The sequence below is a fragment of the Corvus cornix genome, chromosome 5 (assembly GCF_000738735.6).
Source record: "Corvus cornix cornix isolate S_Up_H32 chromosome 5, ASM73873v5, whole genome shotgun sequence".
NCBI classification, from domain to species: Eukaryota; Metazoa; Chordata; class Aves; order Passeriformes; family Corvidae; genus Corvus; species Corvus cornix.
The window spans coordinates 10,399,968-10,419,832 of record NC_046335.1 but is presented as its reverse complement, the minus strand read 5'-3'; the positions used below and the strand labels follow the sequence as shown (position 1 = coordinate 10,419,832).

The window sequence follows — 19,865 nt, the reverse complement described above, 5'->3', positions numbered from 1 at the left end:
GCATAAGCATTCTAGCACGTGATCTAAGCTTTTGTTGTAGTGTTGCTTGGGAGGAGAAAACATGGGGCTTCTGGCTGCAAAGCAACTTAGCAGGGTAAGGTCTTTTAATGAATCAGTAATGAAATGCAGGGAGTCCCATTCCAAGGATCAGATCTTTTAGGTCTATGAGAAGAAAATAATACCCTTGGGTTCATTCTTTGTTTTAATACATGAATAAATGGTTTTATGGGTGTCTTGCGGACTCTCTGCTCAAAGTCAGAAGGTCAGACTAACACATGTCCTCATAACTAGAAGTAAATGACACCTTGGACTGATTCATGGATGATAGCATTGTGTTTCATGAAGGCCGGATAGTTCTCTAGGCAAGATTCAGTACATGAAACAACTCTTAATCTCTGTGGAAAAGTCATGGATGTGATGTACTCAATGTGAGGACTTGACAGGGAAAAAGAGTAATTTATAAGCTCTCAGAGTCCACTTTGCTCTCACCATGTCCATTGTGGAAAAATCAGAAAAGATACTCTTGAAATATATTTAGGATTATAAGTGAAAAGTTTTAAATGGAAATGACTGCTGCAATTAAGTTATTCAGAATGTTTTCTGTCACTAATGAATTTGTATGCTTCATTTAAAAAAAGAAAATTGGTACATATTAATTTAATTAGTGATAACATGGCATCAGATTTACTTTTTGTCCTTGATGTTTTCATGTGACAATGAAGGACACTGCCATGCAGACTGGGATGTTGTACTTGTTTCTTTACGTTTGCATTATGACACTAGGTCTTTATTTATGTACCATTTCAGAGCCCCCAGGATATTTAACCTTCTGTTTGAGTTAACAATATTGATACTTCTTATTTCTGACACTTTTCGTCCCTCCTTTGTCTCATTTTAGAGATATACCAACTGGCAACAAATACATTTATTGCTGCAGTGTGCTGTGATGTTCTAGTCTCACCTTTGAAGAGTGACAAATGTGCTCTGTATTAAAGAGCTTTATTTGAAAGCATACCTGGTGAAAATTGATGAGCTGACTCAAATAAGCATGGCACTTTCTCATTCCTAAATGAGAAAATGAAGTTCCAAGTTCCTACAGCTGACTTCTTTGAAAACTTCTAGGAAAGGTGGAAAGAAAAAAGTAGTTTTCACTCCCCATGTTTCCAAACTTCCAGAAACATTACACCTCTGGATGATGCATGAGGGGAACAAGACTGATCGTCTTTACATTATGATGTAAGGAGACAGCACATGTATGAACCATTCCTTCTATCCTCTGTGTGTGTACGTTGTTCTACCAGTATTTAGGTGGCATGGGGAATTCCTCTTCCAGTACACAAGTGTTACTTTTGGTGGCAGTGCTGAGAATGATACTGAAATCACCCAAACAAAAGAAATGGGAGGAACAAGGTAATTTTACAACGTTTTTTAATAATGGCAGAAGTGGTAGGAATGTGTGGTAGTTTCTAGAGTTTTATACAGGAGAGCCAAGAAGCCTGGAAGGAGATTGTTTGGATAGCTAAATGGCAAACCCAGGGATGATAATTGCTGCTTCTATTTTAAAAAAAAAGGTATTTCTTCCCCTTGTGGTAAGGTTTCTAGTGGCCAAAATTGATGGTTCTGTAGGAATAGCAAAGGAATTGCTTCTGAAAGCACAAAAATCTGCTTTCCTAGTGGTATTGGTAACATGTCCTTGGCTGATAGAATTGAATGGAGTCCTCTGGTGAGGAAGGTGCCAGCATCACAGGGCAAAGTTGGACATGACCGATCATAAAGTTGATGAGGGAGCAACAACTGACCACCCAACACGTGTGCACACAGCTTGTGGAGGGATCTACTCAGTAATATTCTGCCAGGATATGGCTGTAAGAGACAAATGCTTGCATTTTGTTTCTACAAACCATGCCTGGTGTGTTTCCAATCCCTTTTGTCTCTCCCCTGCTCCTATGGGGGAAATGTTTCCTTGCAGGGGGGTTGAGCAGCAGAGCAAAGGCATGGTGCCCTTGCCTTGCCCAGAGTGTGAGCTGCAGGGCACTTGCTGGGCCTGCTGCCACTTGATAATCAGTTTTAGGGATTGAGAATCTACATAGAAGCTCATTGCGAAAGCTTTAACTTTTCAGTAGGATCAACCCAGCAAAGTGGGGCTTGGTGAAAAAATGTGTAGTTCCTCTATTCCTGTAGACACTGGGACTTCAGCAGGGCTCTGCTCTTGGTTAGGCTGCGATGAGTCAGTGTCAGACGGAAACAAGTTTTCAACCTTACCGACTCTGCACAAAAAGAACTGTCCAAGGGCAGTAAGCCAGGGATGTGGAAACTGGTGCTCTGGTGTCATCTTTCCTAGAAATTGCTGCAGAGTTCTCTACTGGCGATAGCACTGCTATTTAAACAAACTGTGTAAAAGAGAGTGTAGTTTTCTTGGTGTACTGCTATAGCCAAGGGAGCAAGAATTCTCAAACAGATAAAGTCCGGGAATCTTACTAGGCATTGCGTAATTATCACTCCTTTTTCTTGTGCAGGAATAACTTAAAACCTGCTCTCCCAGGATCTGTGCTAGTCTCATGTGACTCTTCTGCATACTGACTGGGCAGTTGCATAAGGAGCTGCTGAGGTTGTCAGGGGATGTGCCAGGGTTCTGGGACTTGTTGAACTGTTCTTGGACTCACTGTGTCTTTTGATGAACCTGTTCATACATGCAATTGAACTGTTGTGTCTGGGGGTGGGGTACTGGGGTGGGGGAGGAAGAAGGAGAAATAGAGGCTTTTGGAGGGGACTCTGCAGATTTAGACCAAACTCAGCAGCAGCAGACATCTAAACTCTCCTGCATGTAAGCTGATGCCTCTGGTTCAGGACGGCATCAGATGCAGTGGGATTGTCCTGTTCTGCAAGTCTGGAACAGCTGGCAGTGGACCTGGAACACCGTATGAGAAAGTGGTTTTTTATGGAGTGTTGTAAGCACCTTCCTTCTGTCTTTTCTCTGTGGGGGCAGGGAAACAAGAAAGGCCAAGCTGTCAGCAGCCTGGCAGTCTGAGGTACTGTGCCTAAGGTGGCTACAGGTCTGTTGTTGTTGGGACTGTTTTTCTGGAGACCGTGTGAGTTGATCAAGCATGTACCTTACCAGTGTGGACACAATGCTGGTACCTGTGATAATCATGACCTTGAAAAGAATATCCTGAATCTCTCGGGACTTGTCAGGGGTGTTTCTGTCTCCCTGCCTTGTGCCAACAATCTTGGAAGCACTGCTGGTGTTCAGGACTTGCTGGAGCAGAAACACTGATGTTTGAGTCTTATGCTGGATATACCAGAAAAAATACCTGGGTGCAAAGATCTAGCATTCAGTTACTGAGAAAACCTGGACCATATTCCTTCTGAATGATGGTGAAGATGGGATGTCTCGAGCTTCAAGGAATCCCATTTCCCTGCTGCTTCTATGTCTTGCACAGCAGCACGTGTTATGTCTTCTGCAGGAAGCTCCCACAGCTGTTGCAGAATACTGGAGAGCTGTCTGTGGAGGTTTGGGAGAGTGAGCATATCAGTGTTGCAGCTGGATGCCCTCATGCAGGAGTGGAGGTGTAAAAAGTGTTAATAAGAGCGTGTTTGGAGTCTTGTATTTGGGCCCAGTACAGCCAGCCAGTGCCTTCTGTGGGCATCACTTGGGTGGGATCTTAGGAACAAGTAGAGTAAGATAAGATGTTCTTATTGCTCTGCTCAGTAAATGCATGCTGCAGAAATTTGGCATAGGAAAAGAGATTTAGTTGTTTTGTTTGGTGAAGGTGGTTTACTCTTGAGTATTTTTGAGTGAAGCTTGGTATCTTTTACAGGCTGTGGGTTCTTCCTCCCTTGCTGTGGTATATTAAGGCTAGGTATTAGTAATTATGCCAAGAATCACTACCAGCATCATGAATATCTGACTACAAATAGCTTTGTTTTTAGAAAGTAAGACCAATCGGAGCATGTCTTAGGAAGCTGAGGCTCTCAGCAGGGTCCCTGGCCATGCTAACAAGTATTGGTTTAATGTGTGCAAAGCTCTTGCCGAAGGGCTGTGCGCGTGCAAGGGGGGAGGTGAGACTGATGGATTTTCTGAGGTAGAAGGAAGAATAGAAGTATGTGGAACCAATGTACCCTGAATTATTTTGACACTTGTTCTTGCCTTTCAGCACAGATATAACTGGACTTGTAGCAATTTGTATTTGAGTAGTGGCACAGAGCAGAAGACTGAAGACTTAAATGCACAGGATTGCAGCAGTACCTACAGCTCCTGCTCACAGATCAGAGCTCAGTTGCACTAAGAATAGAGGTTGCTACACCCTGTTTCATGGTACCTGTCTTATAGTCTATTCTTTAAAGTATTTTATTGAAATAGCAGCCTGTGAAAATCCAGATGTCAGGGAAAATGGTCATCTTTCAGTAAATGCAATAAATAGTGCTGGGAAAGTTACAGAGAAAATGCAGGCCAGGACAAAAGTGAAGAGGACACAGCTTTTCTGCTGAGGAAGGTACAAGTGTCTCGAAATGCTTGGCAGAGCCCCTCGCTGCAGGTAAATGATATGTATTCATTGGCCTGTCTCGTCTTGTAGTTTTGACAGTCTGCTTTCTTCTCTGGTGCTGATATGTCTCAGCTTTTCTGTGCTCCAGCCTGCATATGCACCTGTACGGCTGTTGGGTTCTCCAAGATGCTCTGCACAGACTTCTTTCCCCTCTATGAAGGCCCAGCAACCTTAGCATGGTTTAGCTTCTCAGTCTCTAGTAACTCTAAATACTGTCCCTCCCCTGAGGCTCTCTGTCCTCTTTATGTCCCTGCGTGTTTTGTTTCCCTTGCTGCCTTGTTCTTGTTGCTGCGCTTTTTTTTTTTTTTTTTTAACTTCTGCATTCATGTGTGCAAGCCCCATTAAGCACTTCTGTACAAGCTGGGGGGAGCTGAGGCTGGGATTTGAAGGAAACTGGTGGCAGAACAAGAAACTCCTTTGGGTCACTGATGCTCAGAAGGTGATAAAATGGAGACTGTTCCACAGTGGCCAGGGTAGTAACACTGGATGTAGGAGGACAGGAACAATTGCTTAATGCCTCTTTAGGTATCTGGAACTCAGTATGGTGCCAGGTAGAGAGTCGCTGGTTGCTTCTGTGGAGTTACCCAGGAGTCACGGGGTGAAGCAAATGAACTTGGAAGCCACGTTTGGAACTTACTGAGAGCAGTGTGAGGCAGCATAACTGCTGTGCAGGAAGGCACATCTGTATGCCTATCAAACAGCTGCTAGGGGATTGCCACTACTTCTTTTTTTTTCCCATTCTCTAATTTGTGGAAAGGGAAGATAGGACCTCTGGGCTCTTAATACGCTCAGGGACGCTCTGGTTGCTTTCACGATCATTACGGTTTTTGGAAGAAAAGAAGAGAGAATTTTGCCCTGAGCATAAATTATGCCTAAAAGATATTTCCCCCGCCCCCCAAATTGGAGAAAACAGAAGAATTTTCAGCCTCAATAGTGAGGCATTTATGTGCTGAATAGGATCTCACTCCTCAGATTGGAAAGACTAATGGCCCCGAACGCAGTAAAATTAAGTTAATTTTGTAGCTGTGTGTGTGTGGAGGGCCGTGCCGCAGCGTGCGCCGTGCGAGGGACGTGCTCCGGCGCAGGTAGGTGCTGTGCAAGCCCTTCCTCTGCCTCCTTCGCCTCCCGGGGCAGTGCCAAGACGGGTTCCTCCCTCAGCTCTCCACCAAACCACACTCTGCTCCTTCCAGCAGTGTCTTGGCTCCTCGGTTTATCTGCACTGCCAGCCTAGCATTCGGCTGGCTTCTCCTTATCTGCTTAGCCTCACTGTCCCCTTTGTGCTTGCTTCCTCCTGGCGATGGCTGGGGAAAAAGGCTGGCTTTCCCCTTCCCCCGTCTCCTGGCTGCCGAGGCTTTCCCAGCCCTCTCCCCTGTCTCCTGCTGCTTCTCGGCTCTTTGTGTGAGCTCTGCTCCTGATGCTCACCACGTGGTGGTTGCGTTTGAGAGCCTGTAGGGCCCTGCGCCTGCAAACTTCTGTCCTCTTTGTTAAACAGGGTGGGGAAGGAGATCGTGCCGGTTTGCCTTTCCTTGAAGCGTCTGAGCAGAAAGCCACGAGCTTTTCTGCAGGCTGCCCCGAGTGCTGTGGGCCTCTTCTCCGTGTTCACCTCCGGGCTTGTGTCCCGATTGATTTCTTTGTAAATATGCTGTGGTATGCAAATACCAGCACTGCAGAAGGAGCGTTTGTAATCCTAAAGCTGAGGCAGCTCAGGAAAATCCTACGTCTTTGTAGAGCTCTGCCCCTGTTTGGTTCCTCTGGGCTGCAAGTGTACTTGCTGCCACTTACTGCCGAGAGCCTGTGTCTCCAGGGCTTGGTTCGCTGTTACTTGGCACCTTTTAGGATCAGTTACATTCAGCGTGAAGTGGGAATCCGCAGAATGAGTGTAAGGCAGTGCTTGGTGTTCAGCAGTGATGAATTGTTTAGCCTCTCCTGTCATCATACTGCGTTCTTGCTCTGATTATTAATGTAGATGCAAGGCAGACTAGTTCTGAGATTCTTTGAAGGCAGGAAAAGGACAGAAACCAGACAAATTATTTTGGATAATATTTTACTAAAAGTTGAATGTTAAAACCAGAATGTTAAGATTTGCCATGATCCTTAGCTACATTTTAAATATAGTCCCTACTGCGCCGCTGAATTTGGCAGAAATGGAAAAAAAACAAACTAACTTGTGAAATCTGTTGGAAAATTGTGATCCAGGAGCCGCCTGCATTTCAAGGGCATGTTAAATCTTTGTGGTTTTGGGTATGAATATTATCCTTACAGCACCCTGTGGAGCTGGGCCCTGTGCAGACAGAAGGAAAGGGACTGTCTGTACCTTGGGGAGCTTGTGGGCTAATGAATGCACCAGTCATCTCCAAGGAGAGCTGGAAGCAGACTGAGTTTTCAAGATCTGGTTTGAAATATCACAAACGTGTTTATTTGTGGGTCCCTATTTAATTTCAGCATTTCTGAGAGTGGGGTGGTAAGGGAGGATGACCCACAGTTAGGGCTCTTACATGGGGTTGGGAAAACCTCACTCAGCCTCTGTGAGCCTGGCAGTCAGAGCTTTGCGTGTGTGTGTGTTGATATAAGCTGGTAGGGGTGCTGTGAGGATAAGGACCTGGAAAACTGTCATGGATGGGGTGAGAGGAGGATATGCAACTGTCACAGACGTTTAGAAGTCGGATTTGTGTGGGTTAAACTGGGCATGCTCACAGCCTGTTGATTGCAGTTGCACACCACATCGTGCATGACTCAGTGCTGGGTGGGATTTGATATATAAGCTTCTTGTACGCTTGCATTGGCCTGAGGACAGGTATCTGTTTCTGGAGGCGGCTGTGTTGGGAGAGGAGGCTGTGTCCCCTTTTCGGAGGCTGTGATCTCCCCAGCTCTGCCAGCCAGGCCATCTCTATAAAACCAGCTTTGAGTAGAAATGCGTTAGTTTAGGTGACTTCACCACAGAGGTGAGGTCTCTCCTGGGTGTGTTGGCAGGGCCTGATTCTGCTGCTCTTGGAGGGCACTGCCTCCGTTAGGGAGGTGCCATGGTGGAGCCTTCCTTGGATGTCCAGCCTCTTCAAAGCACTCAGCTGAGTTTGGAAGATGTGTTTGCCGCTGTTGTATGATCTGCTCGTGGCCTTGAAAGGTGTTGGTATTTGACCCAGGTTTTAAAGAGTAATAATATGAAAAACCTTTAATGTCTTTGAGAGCTGACTGTGCTTGATTGATTCTTTTGACTATGTAAAATTATTTGTACTGCAAGACTAGAGTAACATGGAATTTCTCTCTCAGTTGTCCTTTTGGGTGTACTCTTGTCTAGATGGGGACATGTGTGTCCTGTCTGCATGCCTTTCAGTTGTTACTGTCTTGCCAAGCAGTAACAAGTTTGCTCAACAGCCTTAATTCGTAAGCCATTGAGCGTAGCAGGTTGTTACTTTTTAAAAATTTATTCTCATCTCCTGAGATGTGGGGTGAGGAGGAGAGGTGCTCACATCCCATGCTCTTTGGAGACTGGGTTCTAGTAAGTCAGATCTGTTCCTGATTGTCGTCTTGGCAAGGTTCTTTGAAGTGTGGTGGAAAAAATAAACCAGTTACTCTGTTCACCAAGAATCTACATTTTATGTCGCTGATGCTTTCTAGGCACTTGTTACTTCCACTAATTGGTTTAAGCCATCTCAAAAGAAGGCTGTCATGTGAACTTTTGATGGGTGGGAAGAGGTATTGCTAGAAATACCAAAAAATAATTTCTGCTTAGCGAACACTTGAGACTGACTTTTAAAATTTCTTCTTGCATTGGGCAATAGAAACAGGCCAGCTGGTCCTTAATGTGTGGGAAAGGTGAGTAAAATGTTGCTTGTTTGGGTTGCCAGGGAATGGAAAAGGGTGGCCTGAGCTGAGGAGTAGGGAGTACTTGGGTGAGTGGTCTAGGCAGCATTGCTGTTTAACAGGAAAGGGAATAGGGGGAGATACAAGGTCTGAGAAACCCTTCTGTTGGCTTCTTGCTCCTTGTGTCACTTTTTCCAGGGGGAGAAACCTTGGGAAGCCAGGGGTGTCCTGCAGCTGGAGGTTGGAGAGGAGTCACTCTGCACTTGTCACTCTCCAAATAAAGCAACACTTGTGTATTCCCCATTTCAAATTATGTACCTTGCTATTTTTGTTTCTCATCTTATTTTTACTACTGGATTATATTATATTTTACAGCTGGATTGTCCTTTTGTCAGTAGAAGAGAGTATGTGAATGGGAGGAGGGGGCAGCAAGGGGAGGGAGTGTGGGCATCTGCTGAATGGAGGGAATGGGCAAGACGTTCAGTCTTGTGACAGGTGGCGCTTGTTATGTGCTAACTAATATTGAGGGGGAGGGTAGGGTGGAACAACTCTTAACTGTATATGTACAGTAGTGGTCTCTAAACTGCCCTTAACTGTTTGTACAGCAGTGGTGTTTAAATTTAGTATTGCCTTTCCAGATAAAGATCTTGGTAGACAATGTTTTTTCTATCAACTCAATGGTAATAATGAAAAGGCAAGCGTATTGTTAAAAGCTGTTATGAAAGCATCTGAGAACAAAACAGCACCTTATTGTGGCATGTTGATAATCCTGTGTTGTACCCTCTCTTTGAACACTGTGTACAGTTCTGGTTGTGCCCCATTCCCATCCCTCCCTCATGCATACGTGCTCCTCAGAACTGTAAGATAACTAAAGTACAGGAATTATTCTTGTTTCCCATCTCCGTACGAGGGAGAAGCAGAAAAGCCTTAACTGTCTAGCTTGGAAAGCAAATGACTGAGAATAGTGTAGTAGAAGATCTGTAAAACAGCAAGAGGCATGGAGGAGGTGAACAGGGCGCAGTTATTCTCTGCTTCTCATAAGGCAGGAAATGGGGCCACCAAATGAAATGACTGGGTAGCAGCTTCAGAGTAGAGAAGGGAGTGTGTGCATGGGCTTTCTTTGTTCTCCTTCAGACAACAAACATATAATTAAATTGAAGCACTCTGCCACAGGATGTTGTAGATGCCAAAATTACAAATGGGTTCAAAAAGGATTAGTCTATTTGATGGATTTTTTTTTTTAATTCCCTCCTCCCATGAAGGGCCATTAAATCCAGTGATGCAGATACAGTACCAGGCTCAGGAAGTCTCTCTGCTGGTCTTGGTCTTGTTATTCCTGAGTGCTGCCTGTGAATAATGGGCAGGACTGGCCCAAGCAGCTGCTCTTGTTCTTAAGGGAGTGCAACAGAGGACCCCGTTCAGTGGGTGGGAAGAGCTGAGGGCTGGCTTGGTAAAGAAATGGGAGGTTGTATGAATGTGGAGCTGTGCATGTAGGAGTTGCTGATTGTCAAAGATCAGGGGAGGCAGCAGAATCAAAATCTGTGATGGAAAGTGAGGATGTGTTTACCTTATCTTTGCTTCCTCATCAGTAGGTTGTTTGGCTTCAAATAGATTTAGCAGTGTCTAGATATTTGTCAGCAGCACGAGACCTAGCACTTGAGGAAACTGCTGTCTTATTGTTGTTCCTTTTCTGTATATTAAATTCTATATGTGGATTCTAACTTGTGTGCATGTAGGTATGCCTGTGCAACTTTTTGGTCAACTGAATGAAAGTGGAAGGGAAATACTGTGAAAGGGAGAAAAGGAAGGAAGGTAAGAAGTGTTGTTTTGTTGGGTCAGTGTTCAGGGAGAACAGAAACCAGCACTAGATTGTTTATTGTATCTTTGTTTTCAGATCTGATTCTATGCATACATTTACCTATTTTTAACAAACTTTAAAATAGTTCACCATGTGGCTCTGTGGAGGTGCTTCATTGGTATTTTTGTTTGTAGGGTTATGAGTGTGCAGGGATTCCCAAGGTTACTGGCTGAATGTGGGTCTGTGTGGCAGCCGTGGGCTGTGGGGTGAGTAGCCATAGGGTGTATGGAGCCCATGTGTGGTGCTTGCTGTTGTTGGTACTGACTGGTGGGGTGGAATGGGTCCAGTCCCATCCCAGTCCTGATGGAGCTTTGGAGCTGCTCTGGCACTGAACTGCAGTCGGGGAGGCAGGGGATGCTCCCTGGGATGTGGAGCAGGGAGAAATGTGCTCAGGAGGGCAGGTGAGTCTCATGGGTTCACCGTGAGGCATGCGCTGCAGGCTTTGGCTTTGTTCTTGATGCTTTCTGGGTGTGCATTCAGGATTGCTGTGGTATAGTTACCAGCTGTCCTCCTTAAAACAAAAGTGGATGGTGTTTTAAAAAGGCTCGCAAGAGATCTCTGATAAAATCTTGATCAAATGTGCATTTTGTCCTCTTAATTTTATACTTAATTCTCCCTTTAAACAAACTCCAACTCTTTGACATTTCAGTACAAAACCCCAGCCATGTCTAGACAAAAGCCCGTTGTGATTAGCAGAGGTGTGCTGCTCAATGCTGAGCGAGTGCAGGGGTATATTCATGTTCCTGATGGGGTAGTGTGCTTCCTGTGTGTGTATGGATTGCAGGGCTTCTGTGTGCAGAGCTTGCTGAAGAGCTCAGGTTGGAATTGTATGGGTGTAGAAAATTTTACACACTTGAAGTGTACATTGAAAGGCTGTTTGCTTGTGTAGTTATTCAGACCTCATCTATGGCTGCACATTGGTGCCACCTGCTTGCAGGAGAGAATGAGCGGGCTCTTATTATTCAAGAAAAAAAAAATAAAAGGCGAGGCCTCAACATCTGTTCTGGCCTTATTGTTTGGTCTGGCCTGGGCTGTGGGCAGAATGTAGGCCACAGCTTTTGCATTACTGCTGGCTCTTAAACTGGAAAGGCATCTTGGATCAGATGTATTCTTAAAAGGTTTAAGAATAAAAATACAAAGATGTGAAGTTCAAACTTAGGATGGATTGTACTTGATTACCTTAAAGAAAAGGAAACTATTGCTATCTATGCTTTTTCTCCTTTTCTCTTTCAGTTCTTCTAATGGTAATAGTTTTTATCACTGCGAAGTGACCTTTGTAATCATTGCTGGACGATTAATCTTTAACTGGGTAATTTTTAAAGCAATATTTTACACACACTTGTAATGTGTGATACCGTGGGGTTTTGTAGCACAGCACCAGTCATTTTGAGGCAGGAGGGCCCTTCACCCCATGTTTCCAGGGCTGCTGCTCTGTGTAGAAACCCAAATAGTTGCTTTAGTTTCCCTAGGCAGATGCTAAAATGCCCTCAGAACTTTATTTGCATATAGATTATAGTGCCAGCTGCGTGTAGTCATGTATAGGAAGAGCTAACTGCTGCTTCATTTATAACTTTTTAATTAAAAAATGTTTCTCAGTTTTCAGGATTCCAGTTCTGTTTCATTTAATGCTGCTATAGTGTGTACAGTGATGGTATTTCTGTGAGGTACCAGCTGCTATGACTAGGCAGTCCTTGGAAAACACGAATGAAAGGGGATCACAAGCATTAGCTGCTGACTCAGGGAGAAGTCACATGCAGAAGGAAGTGGAGATGAGCAGCAAAGTTCTTCAAATGTCTTTGAATTGCTGCTTGGGACACCAATGCTAGTAGTGGGGAGGGAAGGTGGAAAAAGCTTTTTTCTGACTCTGAATTTTGTTTGAATTCTCCTGTGTCACATAGGTGTTGTGCTGTTGTGTCGCAGCTGTGCATTTACAATTACACCGTGACCCTGAGTCATACCAATGAACCCATGAGAGACAGGTTTTTTGTACAACGGGAGCCCGTGCCTCCGTTGTCTTACTTTGTTTAACAGCCATCATGGGTACCATAAACAGGGGATTTTACACTATGCAATAAATTTAAGTTCTGCTTTGATAAAGAAAATGCAGGGTTGGGAATGGAAGCACTTGTTTAATCTCACTTCACTAGAAGTAAATGCATTAGACTTGATCCAAAACTGCTTTAAGAAGCATTCAGCAGTTAAATTATTATATGGCAGCTCCAGCTCTTCCAAATAATAAAAGCATCTATTCACCTTTGGATATTATACAATGCATGTTTTATATATAATGGTCAGGGTTGCATATTAAAAGGAAGAGATGTTTCTTACACTTTCTTTTAAAATCTGCAACATGTGATTTAAAAATGAGTTGGTACCAGTTGGGTGGGGATCAGTAAGTGCTGTTAGTAAAGCAGTAGCTTTTGTAGGTGGCACTCTTGCCATCCTTACCTTACCCTTGGGTATTTCAGTTGTTGTATAAACTTTATTAACTCCATGAAAGGCGCTGTTCAGATCTGGAGATGTTTTCTTACCCATTGTTTTGCAAAAGATCAATAGCTGAAGAATTCCCTGTAGTTCTATGGCAAGCGCTTTTACACTTTAAGGCTCATGTTTGCTTTCCAGAGAAGGTACAGAAGTGTGTATTTGTAACGAGCATCTGATCGTGGACCTACTTTTCTGAGTTACCTTTTGCAGATTCTAAATAACAGAAGGAGCTGACTAGAGCAGGGTCCCTCTCTTCATGGTGTGTTGCAGTGCTGTCACATAGTCATGTGTTAGTGTGCTTTGCTTTGAAATCCAGAGGGTTTCAGTAGCTCTGAAATGCCTTGTGCAAACAGCAACAGGAAAAACACCAGAGACTACTGAAAGGGTTATGGAGAAGGAAAAATGCTGGAGGCATCCTGCCCAAGCCTCACTTTGACTTGGGCAGGATGGAACTGGAAGCAAAATGTGTCTTGACATCTGTGGGAGGTGAGGATCATTTCTCCAAGAGGTCAGTACAGGTGTCAAAAGGAAATGTAAAGTGCTTGAATGGCTCACAGCTGTGGCTGGATCGTGCAGCATCCTTGGGGAGAGCTGGAGACGAAGCAGGTCCCTCAGAGTGCAGGAACTCAAGTGGGAGCTGGCACTGCTGCCTTGCACAGAAGCAAAGTAACAGATGACAGAGTGATTGGTGGCTCTTTGAGAGGCCTCTGCTCCACTGAGTTTATTCTGGCATGTTTCTTCTCTAACTTGGAGAAGAAAAATAAAATGTGATGTGTCAGGCTGGAGCTGCACAGTGCTGGGCTCCTGCTTGCAGGCAGGGTTTTGCCTTCCTGCGCTCTCCTTGTGTATGGTGTCCATTCCATCTGTGGTCCTTGAAACAGTTTAAACTGGTGCTGTGGTTGAGGGACGTGTTCTGGCTGTCCCTGCTTCCTTATTCTTCTTCCTTGTCTCTAAGGATATGTGGTAGAAAATTAGGAACTGGTATGGAGTTAAAGCTAACAGCTTTTTTGTTGGATTACTTTTATTTTTGTTAAAGCTCAGGTGGATCTCCTGGTTTGGTTTGTCAAGTAATGGTGGAAGGGGAAACAACTTCCCATGCTCTCTTTTGCAGTGGTGCTGTTGAACCATCGTATTTCCTTCTGTACTGATGCCAGTTATTCATGGCTAACTTGAAACAGGGGAGGGGTCAGAAGAAGAGGGAAGGTACTTTCTGACGTGTAGGGGGGACTTGATGTGTGTACACTGGTACAGTGACCTTTGGTAGCTCCTGTTTGCAGACATCCCCGTTTCCCTTTCCCTGTCAGGTGTCCTGACTTGACAGCTCATGGGGAGAGCCTTAGCTGCTGTGGATCGGGGTTTCACATCTTGCAGTGTGCTGCTCTTGCATGTGCCAGGCCTGTGCATTAGCTCAGGGAATCCCCAGGGATGGAGAGCCTCGTGTTGTTGCTCTTCTGTGCAAATCAAGGTATTTCTGCACGCTGGTTCTGAGATGTGTCCTCTCAGCTCCAGAGGGGGAAAAACCCAAAAGCCCCCGCAACTTTTTAGAATAATATTGATATAAATGTGTTCTGCCCTGCTTCATCTCCTCCCTTGCACAGTAGAACTTTTTGCGCTTGTGCAGTAAACCACATCTGTAAAATGGGACAAACTTTAAAAACAACATTTTCCTCACAAAGTGAATTTTAAGCTGGATTGGTTTTCTCCTGTGTTTTAGCATATAGTCTGTAGAGTAGGGGTATGTTCTAGGGGTAAAAAAAAAAAAAAAAAGAGGGATGGGAACTGCTGTGGAAAAAGCAACATCGTACTGTGCCTGATTGGGGCTGCACTTCTCTGCCTGGGTAGAGGCAATGGAAGTTCACATTCCCTGTGAATTCTGATAGTGGAACAAAGTTTAGGGGCTGCTGCTTGTAGTAGAAGGTCTTCCTCTTGGAGGAAGCAACCATGATTCCTGACAGACTTGGGACAAATGGAAAAGCTAACAGTGGGAAAGTGATTACAGAGTGTTTGCTCCCACGACAACTGTGATATGGAACTAATGGCTGTGGCAGAAACTTTACAGATATCTGGTGGGTAGCTAAATGAAAGTGCAGGATTACCTGAAATGTCAGATCTTCTTGTCTGCCAGTATACAGCTTCTCTAAACACAAGTTGCGCTGATTTAACTGCAGTTGCTTAAACAAGCAAACCCCATTGATCCTAGATTGATCTGCTCTCCTAAAAAAAGAGTAACCCTTGCCCTTCTTATGTGGCTATTTTTACACTAAATATACAACAGATTAAATTGAATTATCTGTATAGCTTTGTCACTGAAGTGCTGAGTGTTAGAATTCATCCTGGTATTCCTTGTCCAGAAGCACGGGACAGTGTTGGTGAGCACTGCAGCTGTGCTTGGAATGATGCTGTAAAGGGATGTAACAGCCACTCTGCACTGAGGCCTTTCTTCTGCTAGCCTTACTAAAAAAAACAAAAAACGTTCCCAAAAACTGAGTGAAAGATAATGGTGTCTATCATGAAAAAACCTGCTAGTTCAGTGTAAATATGTTGCCAACAGGTGGTTATTTTTAATACATGCTATTTGTGCTCTAAATTTATTGTTAAAATATTTTTGTCATCTAAACCCTGACTGTTCTTAGCTGAGCAGATTTCAGGTTAAAAACAGTTGTGAAACTGAGTGTTCATAGGACTGTAATGTAATTTTGTGTTACTAGATCTTTTCTGACCTGTTTTAATGCTTCATGAAGTGGTGGTTATATGTCTAATTGCACAGCACAGAGAAAATAGCATTGTGTTGAAATATTGCATAAAACTTGAGTGTTATGTGACATTTTGTACTGGAAATAGTACTGTAGGTACTCATTCATAACAAGATTTGCAAGTTTCTCTCTGCCAGGGCGGGTGGTTGGCCTGCCTGTGTGTGTGCTGCCTCAAATGAGGGAGGTTTTTTTTTCTCTTCTTCTTGTCCTCTTCCTCCTCCTCCTCTTTTGGCTGCTTGTGACCAAACATCAGCGCAATTGGCAAGAGCTTGCTCTTGAAACATACCTTAGTTTGAAGTTGCTTTTTCTGACTATGCACAGCTGTGGATCTTCACTTGAGACTTTCAGAGCTCTCCTGCCAGCCAGGTGTTAAGCTGGTTAAAAACAGACTTGTCTGAGCGTGGGTGTGTGTCTCAGCGTGGGTGTGAATGCATTTGGATTTCTCTGGAGCAGTTGAGACTAGGACCTGATTGTGACCTGGGGGACCCAGTGTCACCTGGGTGGGCATTCCTGATTGTATGGGGGATGGAGGCACAGAACGGCTGCTGGGATGGTGCAGGAGGTGCTCAGAGCTGTAATGTGGGAAGTTTTATGCATATGCCTACTCTGAAGTGTTAATCTGTCTGCACACTACAGTCTCATGATGTCCAGGGCTTGGAGCCTTCTGCCTGAGCCCAGCTCCTCCCTTTTTCATTTAATGATGGCTGGAAGAAAAATAATCAAGTGTGCTGGAAGAGAAACATTAATTAACTTTTAATTTAGATCTAACGCATGTTGCTTAGTGTACTGCATGAGTGTGCGGTATCTGTCGTGTTATAGAGAGGGTGATGCATTGAAGAAACAAGGAAAAGCCTCAGGTCGGAATGGGAAGATGGGGTTTTAACTCTGTGGATGGGTTTTATATCTTGATTAAAAGCTGCAGATGTGTGATAAGTCACTTTTGTATCCATTTTGCATCTGAAATTACTTTCTCTGTAACTTGGTTTGTATCTGTTTTCTCTTAAGCCAAACTTGCAAGGCGAAGTCAGGAGAGAGAGAATCTCGGCATGCTGGTCTGGTCACCTAACCAGAATCTGTCTGAAGCAAAATGTAAGTCTGTTCAACTACTTTTATTCCCTTCTTTCCTTCCATGTATCACTTCAAGAATGCAAAGTTGCCACTTTTGGTAGAGAGGTTATGTCTGTGACCTTTCCATTATGAATTGAAATTAATTTGAAAAAAGAAAAGCTTACGAAGCAATCCCCCAGATGATCATTGTTCTCCACTGGGTAGCTGCTCAGTGTCAAATCCACGGGTGCGGGGAAAGCAAGAGAAATGTGACACACATTATTCCTAGATACGAATTCCTTAAGATACTCATCCGCAGGCCTACACAATCTGCTTTGTTTGCTGTTGGTGCTGTAGAAGACAACAGATATAACTGGGGAGAGCAAAATGAAAAGTATTGGGAGGGGTGGGAGGCCCGCAAAATATTTGGTAATTAGCAGTACCTTTTCCTCCACAAAGACAAATCCACATCTGGAGCCCATGGAGGTTTTAAATGCCAGAACAATTGCAGTGCCTTGGAATTCCACGTGAGGGCAATTAACAGCACTCTGTGTGTGTCTGGGAACAAGTCTCAGTGCTGCTGCCAGATGGCAGAACTAGTGTTTGAAAGGCTTGTCTAGCTACAGTTCTCCTCATGAATAAGCAGGACTCCTTGATTAAAGGGCTGCTGTTTGAATGCAGTAACTAAACCTAAGTGCTTTTGGGGGGGGGAGCTGAAAAGAGCTAATTTTGACTTTGTGCTTATACCTTGGCTTTTTTTTATCCTTTCTGATTCTGGGACCAAGAATGAGATTCATGCATTCCTGTTTCTCTGCAGTTTCTGTGGTGGCACTATTAAGTAAATCCCCTAGACCCAAGGACTAGGATGCATCATAAGGCACATGTGAAGATGTAGTGGCATTTGCAAATTAAGGCAGCAGAGACTGTGCACAGACCGGCTCTGTCCTGAAAGGCCTGTGCTCTGCCCTTGGGCATTTGTTCCACGGAGCAAGTTGCCCCTTAAATTATGGAAGGATGATGGTACTGTGATCTGCAGATAAAAAGGACTTTGTAAGGATCATGTTTGCCTTCGCTCCTAGTCTGCTTCCTGCTGGCTATTCGATGCTGAAATAAATATGATGAGGAGAGGAATGTATTTGACAGTTATCTACAGCTAGAAACCTCCCAAAAGGTATAACAGCAAGAAATAGTTGCCGCCACCAAAAGGAATGACTATTCATGGGTTGTCTGTGACACAGGATTCCTGTAGCTGCGTCTCAAGTCTGAATGTCTTCTGAATCCCAGCTCAGCTTTGGAACCTTTAACTCCTGCCTGATAGGAAACAGATTTCTTGAAGAGGAAAGAGAATGGAGGAGGGAAAAGAAGATATGTGGAATTGAGTAAAATAATCCGTAACTGAGTATTCTGTGGTAATTGGCACAAAAATATACTCATAGACCATAAAGAGGATATAATATTGGCTAAGAAGAGATCATGAACATAAGAGGTAATTTAAAAAGTAATATGACATTGATAAATAAAAACTAGGTGGCAGTTGTCTGTTAGTAAAGTAAAAAAGTTGGGGGGAAAAAATGTGAATACAGGAGGAAGGGCAAGAAGGAATTTCTCAAAATACTGAAAATTTTAGTAAGAGTATAAACTCATCAGTGAGTTCACCTTCCAAAAGAGGTACAGCAAAAAAATGACAAAATTTCATATGGAGTTTGGGGAAGTGAAGTATGAGGCTGTTGCACCATACATGGCACAAAAAATACCTCCCAGGTGCCTGATTGATGCAGAGGGATGGAGTTAGGAAATTAAGCATCTAGTAGTATTAGTAGTAGTAGTAAAAATCCAAAGGAGCATTGTGAGAGTTGGTTGAGGGGACCTTGGGGTGGCAGATTGGGAAGAGGGCAGCTGTGCAGGGAATGAAAAAACAGAGTGGGGGGCTGGTTGGTCATAGCTTTGTTTTGTGTCAGTGTGAGCTGATCCTTTTGAAAGGAATCAGATATTCCTCTCTCTATTTGGCATTTCTTAAAAATGAACTGTGAAAAACAAATCCTGCTGAAGGTAGGTGCTTTTGTTTTTTTGAGACTAAAAATGGATTGATTGGTAGAAATAAGTTTATTGCTCTGATGTATTCAAGAGAGCTGTTAGGCACTGATTGCATGAGAGCATGATTCAGTCCCCCTTCCTTGCAAAAGATGGGAACTTCCTCCAAAACACCAGTGCTCTGCAGTGACTGTAGAGCACTTACTAAATGTATCACAAGCAGAGTTCCCTAATCTGCTTCATGGTTTATGATGAAAGAACATCAGGGGACAGGAGGTCTCTCCAGTGACTCAAGTTCACTGACAAGTCTTGGCATCATTGATAGTGAATCCTAATTAAATGACGTCCATGGGGATGTGTGAGAGGACTGATGATGATCAACATTTCCATCAGTGATGTGGGAATTGATATGTAATTGTGGATGAGCCATAGACTGACAGGATGGTAAATAAAATTAATGCTACTGACAATCTTATAGAGTGCTTTGGGTCTTTTCCTAACTTGGACTGCTGCCAATGCGATGAGCTCTTAATGACCCAACTGCAGGGTTATGAATCTCAGTACTGAGATCTCTGGCCTTCTACATCAGCCTGATGTTTGGAAAGAAATAGTTTAGAGAGCAGTCTTGGGGAAACAGTGGGCAGGTAATTCAGCAAAGCTTCCCAGTGTCCTGCTTGACCCAGAAGATGATGTGGGTGTAAAGAGTGAGGTAGTTGCTGGAACAGTGTGCTGCCTCTCCACCCAGCAGCATTCAGGGGAATGAACCTTGGCTTCAGTGTTTAAAAACTGAGAAAAGGATGGAGACAGGAGCTACTGAAACGATTTGGAAACAGAAGATGAGGCAAATTCCATCTGTTTAGCTTACTGAAAAGAGACTGAGAGGGGACTATTGTCAATTACTCTCTCAAAGAGAAATTTTGACATAAGAGACACACATAATACAAATAGATGGCTGCAAAATAAGCCCACACAGACTGAAATGAAATGTCCGAGTGTGTGGAGGTTTTTTGGTGATTGACTACTGGCAGTTATCCAGGGAAGTGATGGATTCGTGTATTTCTTTATGCCTTTTTAAACCATGGGTTTTTGTGATGTGTGTTATCCTTTGTGGGGGAGTTAATTCATTGGCAGTGTGAAATTGCAAAGTGGAAGGAGCTGTGGTCTCCAGGAGGTTGTTGTAGCCCCTTGGGCTGTATGTCTGTGAGTCCCAGCTAGCATATCCATTTTAATACTGCTGTTCAGGCTGAAGTGTGGATGAACAAATCAGCAGCACATTGGTACCTGTGATGACTTTTGTTTGTACTCCAAAACCTTTAATCCATCCTATGCCTGTAAGTCACAGGACTC

At 43.9% G+C, this 19,865-nt stretch overlaps 1 protein-coding gene across 2 annotated transcripts in view; it reads left to right on the top strand.

Annotated features, from left to right (window-relative positions):
* The window catches only part of RCOR1 (REST corepressor 1), an 81,400-nt gene that overhangs the window by 23,302 nt on the left and 38,233 nt on the right, over window positions 1-19,865 (top strand). For both annotated transcript variants that reach the window (XM_039552472.1, XM_039552473.1), the window contains one exon: window positions 16,446-16,529. In XM_039552472.1, coding sequence (XP_039408406.1) covers window positions 16,446-16,529 — 84 coding nt within the window. The remainder of the gene's footprint in view (window positions 1-16,445; window positions 16,530-19,865) is intronic.